Raw genomic sequence first — 9,916 nt, forward strand, 5'->3', positions numbered from 1 at the left:
ACCCGGCGAGGCGGTCCCCAACCGCCGTCCGGGTGTTGGTGCTCCCCACGCTGCGCCTGTGTGGGGCGGCTGGACCCGTGCGCCCCGCGGGACTGGGGCGGCGGCAGAGCCCGGCAGAGCGGAGCTGTAGTCCAGCCTTTTGTCCAGTTAAAAGCCACGAGAAGGTTAAAACTGTATCCGTAGAGCCGTAGGTAGTATGGGGCTCTAGGTCTTTCAGCTTCCTAAATCTGGTGTTTGTTCTCAGATCAACTGTTTAAATCGTAGTTTTAGGTTTTAGTGTGCTTGTAAACGCAGATGATCAAAAAAGTACGTAGTTCTGCGTTCAGATCTGGCTGTGTTCTGATCTCGCTTTGTACAACTAAAATGCTTCTATGAGAAGAGCTCCCATAACGGTTTGCTTTATTCTTCCCTAGTGGAATGAGATAATAGAACTTTTTCGGGCTGGGATGCCTTTACGGAAGCACCGTTGTCGCTTCAAAAGCTACGAGCGTTGCTTCAAAGCCTCGGAGGCAGTGGACTGTTTACATGAACTGCTTGGATCTAATCAAAACTTTGGCCCAGAAGTGACTCGCAATCAAACGGTTAAGCTGCTTAAAAAATTCCTGAAAAATCATGTTATTGAAGACATTAAAGGAAGATGGGGCAAAGAGGACTTTCAAGATGATGGCCATTTATACAGGTAAACCTATATAGAGTGACTGAAAAATTTTGGGTTTTGGAAACAGGGAGTCATAACTCTTGTGTATAGGTCTCACAAATGTTTTTGTAGAATGTCTTTGAAAAGGTGTTAATGTGTCTTCCCTCCCCCTTCCTTTTAAAGACTTCATTAGTGATAGGAAACTGTCATGATTTAATGTTTGACTTGGTTGTGGGTTGGTTGTTTTTTTTTTTACTTGTTCATTTTTAAATATTTTTGAAGGGCCCTTTTACTTAATTACATTCTGTGAGTACTAACAAAAGCTTTTGCAGCTTTTACAAGGTAGCAAGTTCTGTTTGCTGTTGGTAGACATCAGGTTTGTCAGTGTTGGAAGAGTGCATATCAAGAAGACATTGGTGGAAGTGAGGATGCCATTGAGTATCCAGCTCCAATTGTCCACCCTCTCCCCCAACCCCCTGACTATTTTGGATGCTGTTGCCGCTTCTTCTGAGAGAAGAGAAAGGCCTTCTGAATTTAAAAGTCATTCATGATATAGCCTTTTTCTATACTCCTTGGGCTGTAGATTGAAATTGTCTTAAAAGAGACAAAGTTTTATTTGCTCATGCTCAAGGATGCTTGCTTACTTATCCCTGTGTAGCCTCTCAACTGGTGGCTTGTTAACAGAGGAAAAGAAAGCTTCATTAAGCTTTCTAATGAAAGCTTAGCATTACTGGAGTGGGTTCTTTGACCTCTTGTGACCTCGGTTAAGGTTTGGGTGTCCAGAAGCTGCAAGTTCTGAATTTGTACCATCTTGTAGTGTCCTTGTTCACTTGCTTAGTGAAAAAGTAGTGTAAAAATGACCATTACCTTAAGTATGGATCTGTAACTTATATCATGGTGAGTCTTCTTTTGAGGAAACGGGACCTATCTTCATGCAGAGCGGTAGGGAAAATAGGTCAGCAATAATGCTGTTTCTACTTCCTATATATATTATTACATACTTAAAGAAATTTTATGTATTAATTTTTTGTAGTGATTTCTTAATATTGTCTTTGGAAAAATGTGTGTAATACTGAATTTCCCCTTTGTGTGGATGAATTTAGTATTTCATTTTGCTCTATGACCTTAACTAGCTTGTTTGTAGAGTGTGCCTAAGCTTTTTTTGCTGTCTAGTCTGTACACCTATGCTGTAAGTGCAGTTGTCCATTACTCTCCTAATTTTATGTATTAACTTGGAATACTTTAGAAGTGAGAGGTATGTATGATGTAATTCTTTTACTTGTCATAAGCAAACTGGGGTCAAGATACTTTCTTATAAAAGAACCGTGGTTTACGTTAAACTTGTTCCAGTGCAGTTCAGTTCATTTACAGTCAGATTGGATATTTAATTCCAGTAACAAATTAGCACTGATTCAACTTGTTTTTTATGATACTGCATGACATCTTTCAGTAAAAGTGGTAGCGGGTTTTTAGCCTGCCTTCTGAAGGAAACGACACTGAATGCTATGGCTTCCCTGCCAAATAAGTTAAATATTCAAACCAATTTCAACCAACTTTAATGGAAGAAATTTTAAGTAATTTGAGGGGAATAAAAAATGAATGTTGTCTCCAAACTTAGCTCCATAAAGGGAAATTCCATGTAACAATCAAGGAAAATGTTAAATTTTAGAATTTGGGACTCAAATTCAAAGGACCCAGTGTATCAAAGGACTTGTACCTGAAGATATTTTGAGAAGCTCACCCAAGAAAGTCTGTTGCTAAGTATATAAAAACAATACATGGCTCTGCAGTCTGTGAGCTGAAAATGACCAAAGGCTGGGAAAGTGAGCTGAGGAAGTACCATGTATGCTTGTCCTGTTCTTAAATTCTTCTCTGGCCATCTGCTTATGGCTGCTATAGAAGGGCAAGATACTGGGATAGTTTACCTAGTCATCGACTAGTTCAGGTTGGAAAACAGGCATGGAAGACAAGGGCTGCAGAGGATCTTAGGTCGTGACTTCGGCCTGGAGAAAGTTAAATGTAAAGGAGTGGTGTGGAGTGGGCTTTTTACTTGTTTAAAGAGAGTTAGAAAAGCAGTTGGGTGCTGGTATGGCACTTGGTGGTAGCTGTGTTATTGGTTTGGTATGTTCCTAGCCCAGTCCTGCTCTGTCTAGTCTTCTTAGGACAGCACTACCTGCACAGTTTTTTTCACTGGTGCCATAGGTGTTAAGTACTTTGCCTCCTTTCTTTCTGGGCATTGACACTGTCAGAAGATTAAACGTGGGTTTTGGTAACCGTGGGCATTATGCTATATGTCTTTGGTTTGGGTTTGTTGTGTTTTGTGGTTGTGGTTTTTTGGTTTGTTTGTTTTGCATTGGCATCGTGACACGTTCAAATTATTTTGTTCTTTTCTCCTTTGTATTTTCAGCCATGACTTTCCTGAGCTGCAGGCTGTGGAAGTTGGTTGGGTGAAATATTTCTGTGCTTTTCATTTTCTGTGTGCTCTGCCTAATGATCTGCTATTGGACAAGAGAACTCTTTTGTTATAGCTATCTTAATGATGTTCGATCTCCACCTCCCATTCAAAAGATAACCGAGTTACTAATTGAGCAGGTTTTTTTACTAAAACTGCATACCTTTCATGCATCTTGAATTGGAGCCAGCTTTTGCTCACTGGGCTTGGTGCATAAATAAACTATGTATGCTACTTATGGTTTTGGTGTTTGGCTTTAAGTATTAAAACATGCTTTTCTTCTATTTATGGAGCTAAACATGGGTTTTCCATCCCGCCTTTATTCATGTATTTAATGCCCTGGCAGCTCCCTCTGGTGGACTTTCCTAATGTTGCGTTGTAAATACGTTTCTCACCATGTTGATACGGGTAGCAGTACAAGTCGCTTTTAATTCCACTGACAGTGCTTACTCTGGAAACCTTGCTTCATACCTTTTCTATAAATTCCTGTGTTAATTTACTGTAACTGTAGACTGTGGTGCACAGCTGTGCCATTCATTAACTTAGCATGGAAGTGTAGCTGTCTGCTCTTGTTCACTCCACAAGAGTATGCAAAAGCGATGTTGCCCAATGTTGATTTGCCTGAGAGTAATGGGCAAGTATTAAATGTGAAGGTGAGAACTAGTGTGGCTTCTAAAAATAGCAAAGACTGTCTGTCCTGACTTACTGGCTCAGTGTAGTCTACAATAATAAATGAGAAGTTACAGTTTTGGAAACTCTCAGACTTCACATTTTTTGGAATCTAAGCAATTGTATGAAAAGCAAAACAGTTTACTCCTGCATTGCCAGTAAACTCCTGGGAATTCAGCTGTGGTACTTGTTATACTATTGATATCAATGTCAGTTGACCCTGTGCTCTATCCATTGCCCTGGAGACAAACAGGTATCTCTATTTCCTCCTTGTATAAACTCCTAAAACTAACATTGCTGGCTGTAAACGATGCTCATCTTGACATGTCAACCTTGGAATACTCTTCAGTTGCTAGCTTTAGGTAACATTATTCTGTTCATCATAAAATCAGAGGCTTTTCATTGTTCATCCAAAAACTTGGCTCTGTCTAGATCTTGCTGTAATGCTACCTGAAAAAGGGGAATTCACCTCCTTTTCTGCTTGTAAGAACTTATTAATTTACTGGTTGGTTAAGAATCAGGGCAGCAAATGACATAAAGCTAAAAATTGTGAAGAACTGGAGGGGAAACAGGGAACTGCTGAGAATACTGTAAGGCAAAGGAGAAAAAAAGGCTGCAGATGTTTTAACGTTAAACTCTAAGAAATAACGAATAGCTGAAAAATAGTTGAGAACACTCAACAGCTGAACATCTGCAATGTAATCTGGGTTACTTTTAAAAGGCAGAGTAAGTCTTGCAGGATTAGCACAAGGTGCTTATTGCTTTTCCTCAGGGTTTGTCTGAAGGAAGTGATATCTCCCTGTGTTGCAGATATTCTGTTGAAGAACATTGTGGAATATGCCAAATAGACTCAGTGTGCGGAGTCAAAACCATAACGTGTTTAACCCATGCAGTGTAACACTAGTGGGCTAACAAAACTGCAGTACAAAACTAATTTAAAAACTAATTAAATGTTGGAACTGCCTTGAGAGGGTGGGGTGAAATTTTAGAGAAAACTTGAGGATTTCTTGAGCATGAGAATCTTTCTGGTAGGATATTAACGCATGCTATCCAGCAGTGTACAAGCTCTTGTTGCATGGTCACAGACATAACTGTCTTTTACATTCTGATTAAAAGAGTGAGTGAGGCTGAAGCAATTTCTCAAAGCATCAGGAATCTTAGCATCTAAAACCTAGGAGTGCAGGTAAACGAGACCTGATCTGGGCCAGTCTGATGATTATGTTGCCATCGAACTGATTTCTCTTTCTGATGTGCTGCCATTAATTCCTTTGTACGTGCTCTGACTTAGGTTTGGCAGTAATTTAATTCTGGTCAAGCTGGAGATGTGCCTGAGCTGAATGTGATCTGGGATAGTTTGTTTTCCTTGTTTTCTGCAAGGGCTAGCTTAGGGTTTATTTCTGCTAACTTCTTCAAGGCACTTCTTGAAATGCCTTAAAAAGTGAATGAGTTTCCCGCACAACCAGCTGGAAAAAGACTCCAGAAAAGAACTGCAGCATATGATCTTCGCATAGAAAGCATGTAAACACAGAAGAACATGGTAATGTGGACAAAACTTTGTGTGGACACTTGCATGCACACTAATTAAATCCAAGCCTTAGTCATGTGACTTAATTATGTAGCTTTGCTTTAGGAGATGCATGTTAACGGTGCACTTGACGTGGGGAAAATCCACCCACAGCTTTTTCAGCAGAATCAACGTCTTCTAGTGAAGACCTGAGTCAGTTGCCTATGCATAGGCAGCTGGTACTATTTGAGACGCACTTGGGATACCAGACATTCACCCAAGGCTCAGCTATGTCAGGGGAGGTACAAAGGACCTGAACTTTTTCTGGAGCATCAGATGGAGGCCAAATGAGACACCTTAGGACATTTTACATGTCACTCAACAGCAGTCTTCAGGCAACTAAGTCGCACTGTGAATGTCCAAGGCATTTGTTGTATTTTTGCATGTGAAGGCCTACTACAGTTTTGCATTGGTAAATATGGAATAGGGTGGAGTTCGAAGGCATTAAAAATACTCTCTAATTGCAGATTTCCTCCTTCCTCACCACTGAAGCCATATCCAAAGAAACCTTCATGTGGAAAGGAAGTAATTAAATTTCCAGACTGGAATGAACTGGAGGTTGGCACTTCCCAAGAACACATCCCAGTGAAATTGGTCACAATGGTAAGTCACCCAGTTTTCATTTCCCCAGACATAAGCATATTTGGAAGCAAAACTGAACTAATGATCTTTTTGTTGTGGCACAAAATACTTGGTTATAAAATTAAATGCAAAATACGTTTATTTTAACCTTATATGAAGTAAAGTTGTTCTTAATGATTTGCTGGGGATGTTGGCTTTGAGTGTTCTTTTTGCTACAGATGATTAAGTCCTGAGCATCCTAAGTTCAGCATGGCTGTATTTGGCAGTATGCTTGCATTCCAGTTTGCTCAAATTCCAATAGGGCATTTATTATACTATAATACAAAATAGTTACTTTACTGTCACTTACACTGTAACTCTTATTCAGACACTTCATGTAGCAGAATATATACAGTATTACTCCCTTCCTAGCTGTTATGAGGTTGTTAGTGATTCAATTTCCTCATTCATATGGAATATGTTGTGGCTAAGGAAAAGTGGTCCTGGTTTCATTGTTACCCTTTGTGAGCTTGGAGAATCATCCTGCTCCATACTTACCTGGATTGATCCAGCATTTGTAAAGTTGTTGAAAAAACTATTACTTTTATTAGAAAACCAAAATTTTATCAGCTCTTGCCACCTGGACATCTTAAAAGCCTAAACTTCTGGAGTTATGTATATTCTAAACCCTTCCTCCAGTGTATCTTGTATGTGAGTGTTCTCATATTTTGTGAACTCTGGGGACTTCTTTGATAATTTTGACCTTTTTATTAACGCTTATCAGTGCAGGACACTAGCCTTGGATTTCTTGATGATCAATAGCCTGTTTGGGAAAGTAGCTCCTACCATTTTGCTGGACATCTAGAGGTCCTGAATGAATGGCTATTCCATGTTTGTAATCCAATTACTTATGTGCAGATCAAGTGCACCTTTCATGTACAGCAGGCTTCTTAAGAGGAAAAAGCCTACTTCAATAATAGGTGGAAGATTAAGAGGGAGGAAAGAAATGATAGTGTCAAAGACAAGTAAAGAGAATAGAGTATTTTAGTTACTGAGCAAGTGTCTGCTACAGTTTTAACATGCTACAGCCTCCAACTGTCTGCTTTAAATTTCCATCCAAGTATCCTGGCCTGATAAGAGTTAGCAAAAGACTGCCTATATACATCTGACTCAGACGCAACAGCATACAGTCTGGCATAGCTTAAAATCTTTCATTGGCAGTTTTGGTTAATACAGAGGACCATAAGATGAAGTAACTGAGGCAAAGGAATAAGCTTCTTTCTGCTGGCTCTTATATAGAAAGGTGTAGCTTCCACTGGAATGGTGAAGCAGACAGGTAGCTGAAAGTGGTAGCACCTTAAATTGCTCCAGCATCAATCAGAGCACTTATTGGCTGTGTGTGGACTGATGGGCATGGGTCTGTGTAGCGAAACACTGATGTGGAAGAACAGATACTAATTTCAGAGGGTGCTATTTGTTTCAAACTAGCTCTAGTCTAGTGTCATGGAATGATGGACAATTAACGCTTGGAGTAATTAAGTGCATTTTGTGGTTTCGTTGTGATCACAAGGAATACTGTTAATGTGATTTAGGACTGCTCTGTGGTATAAATCAAAGAACTGGGAATGATTAGGAGTTTTGCCTTGAAAAGTACGCTGCTGACACAAACTGTATTGTATGTCCACCCATCATCACGTTGATGACAATCTTCAAGCATTGAGCTTGGATGTGAAGGTTGATTAAAGGATAGTAGTCTCTTGCATTCTCTGCTTTACTTTATTCTGTTATAATGGTGACTACATCTGATGGGTGTCTTCAGCTGTAGCTATTTGCTTTTACTTTCTTCATGTAGAGAACCTGCTAATGAACTTAATGTTTAGTTATCATCAGTATATGCTGAACAAGGATAAATATCAGTCTTCGATATCTCATCTAATAATTCTCCAATAACTTTTCCATAAGCAGGTGTTTAATCTGAGAGTGGTAGTTGAAAACACAAGTTGAACTGATTTTAATCATGGAGAGGATCTGAACACAGGACTAGAGGCCATTGACTCCTGAACTTTAATGGCTATTCTGACACACATAATTTTTCAGCTTTGGACAAGTTAACGTTAACTGAGAAAAGATGCTGCTGAGAAAAGATCTGTGAAACCTAAACACTCGCTTGCATCCTGGAGACTTTACTGGAACTTAGGAATATTTAAAATACTTGTAATAGGGAGCATGCTGTACTATAAATGTATTATACTGTTTAATACTTGAAAAGTCACCAGTTAATGAGTGTTTTTTCTGACTTCAGAACTCTGAGTTGTGGTACAAGCGACACAGTATAGCTATAGGGGAAGTACCGACATGCAAACTCGTGTTCCGCAGAGAGCTAACACAAGCAAATATAGAAGAGATATGGAAATCGATGACTTTGTCACAGTGAGTATACTTGTGAGTCATTTGCTGTTAGAGTAAAACTGTGTAGTAGGTAATAGTCTTGTCTTTCTTCTCTGGTAATGCTGGTAATTTCACCCATTCGCCTTTCATTGCTGCCATCAAAGCCATAGTGGCTAGACTAACTATGCCACTTGTTACTTGGCTAATGAATTCAGCAAATAAAGTTTGCAAAGAAACTTTATTGTGCTTAATACCTTTTGAATTTTTCCTGGTGTGTTATACAAGTCCTTTTGTTGTGTGGGCTTTGTCTTATTTAATCACTTTTTTCCTCAGTCTTTCTCTTTTTTTTCTTGTTGCTATGAAATAGAAGTACTTCTGTAGAAGTGCGATACCACGAAACCTTTCAATGACAAATACCATACTTCGTATGAGATAAGAAATGGAGTAGCTAATTGAGTGCAGAAGGCTTTGAGGTTCAGACATTCTTTACTATTTCCAAAAGGAATATCCTATGCAAAGTTAAAGGCATTGCTTTAGGCTATTTATGCAGGAGAAAAAAATAATAATTAGCTGTTTTTTACAGCACAGTTGAGGCCTTACTGATGATTACTTTCATCTAAACCTAGCACATTATCTCCATGTGATAAACATGTTGCTGAGGCAAGCAGCTCTGTTGCCGGCACCATCGGCAGCGGATTGCTCTAGCGTGGTGCACAGGAGGGGTTCCTGAACCGTGGGAACCTCAGGGGGAGCTGAGAGAGCCACCGGAAGCCTGCAGTTCACGTGACAGCGGCTGACAAGACCTGGGTGGGGGCAGGAGCAATGGTGGCCAAGCCCCCCCCATATACAAAAGAAGACCTTAGGGAGTGCTAGTGACCAGGAGCGCCGTGAACAGGGCAGGCAAACAGGGTGTGGCACGGCAGTTGGCGCGGAAGGGCGTGCGGGAAGGGCGCTGAAGCTCTGCCAGCTTGACCAGGGAGCAATGGTGTCTACCTGGCAGAAAGCCATGGCCTCTCTAAGCTCTGCACCCACCATGACTGATGCAGCTTCCCAGACAGAGCTCCGGTGGGAACACGCTGCCACCCAGGTGTCAGGCTGCAGGGTATGCCCTGCTCTTACGCCAGTACCAGATGGCTGTAGTGAGCACACTTGTGGGAGGTGCGCCCAGCTAGAGGAACTCCTCTGCTTAGTGACAGAGCTCTGGGAAGAGGTGAGTAGGTTGGGAAGTATCAGGGAGAATGAGAGAGAGAGAGATACACTACTGGAACTGCACCCTGCCTTCCCTGGGACAGGCCTGTCAGGTGGACAGGGCACATGATACGGAGGATTCCCCATCCTCTCTCTGCCTGGCTGAACACAATGACTTAAGGGATAGGGGGCAATGGTGACAAGTTCGTGCCCGGAGCAGCAGGCACGTCTCCTCCGTGACTACCCCACCTTCCCAGGTGCCTTTGCAGAATACGTATGAGGCTCTGCAAGTGGAACTGAACAATGACGAGGATGATGGTTCATCTAGCTTGGAAGTGTCGCTGAGGTTAAGTTGGCCTATGCCCTGTGTCAAAACTGCTTCCATAAAGAAAAGAAGATGGGTCATTGTCATAGGAGACTCTTTTCTGAGGGAAACAGAAGGCCCAATATGCAGACC

General features: G+C 41.0%; 1 protein-coding gene across 1 annotated transcript in view; it reads left to right on the forward strand.

Annotated features, from left to right (window-relative positions):
* The first annotated feature begins 418 nt into the window (after positions 1 to 418).
* The window catches only part of DEPDC1B (DEP domain containing 1B), a 30,130-nt gene continuing 20,632 nt past the window's right edge, over positions 419 to 9,916 (forward strand). The window contains exons 1-3 of the mRNA XM_009326147.1: positions 419 to 679; positions 5,790 to 5,925; positions 8,186 to 8,313. Of these exons, the coding sequence (XP_009324422.1) occupies positions 447 to 679; positions 5,790 to 5,925; positions 8,186 to 8,313 (497 nt within the window). The 5' untranslated portion in view covers positions 419 to 446. The remainder of the gene's footprint in view (positions 680 to 5,789; positions 5,926 to 8,185; positions 8,314 to 9,916) is intronic.

Source organism: Pygoscelis adeliae, unplaced genomic scaffold (assembly GCF_000699105.1).
Source record: "Pygoscelis adeliae isolate BGI_AS28 unplaced genomic scaffold, ASM69910v1 Scaffold446, whole genome shotgun sequence".
NCBI lineage: Eukaryota > Metazoa > Chordata > Aves > Sphenisciformes > Spheniscidae > Pygoscelis > Pygoscelis adeliae.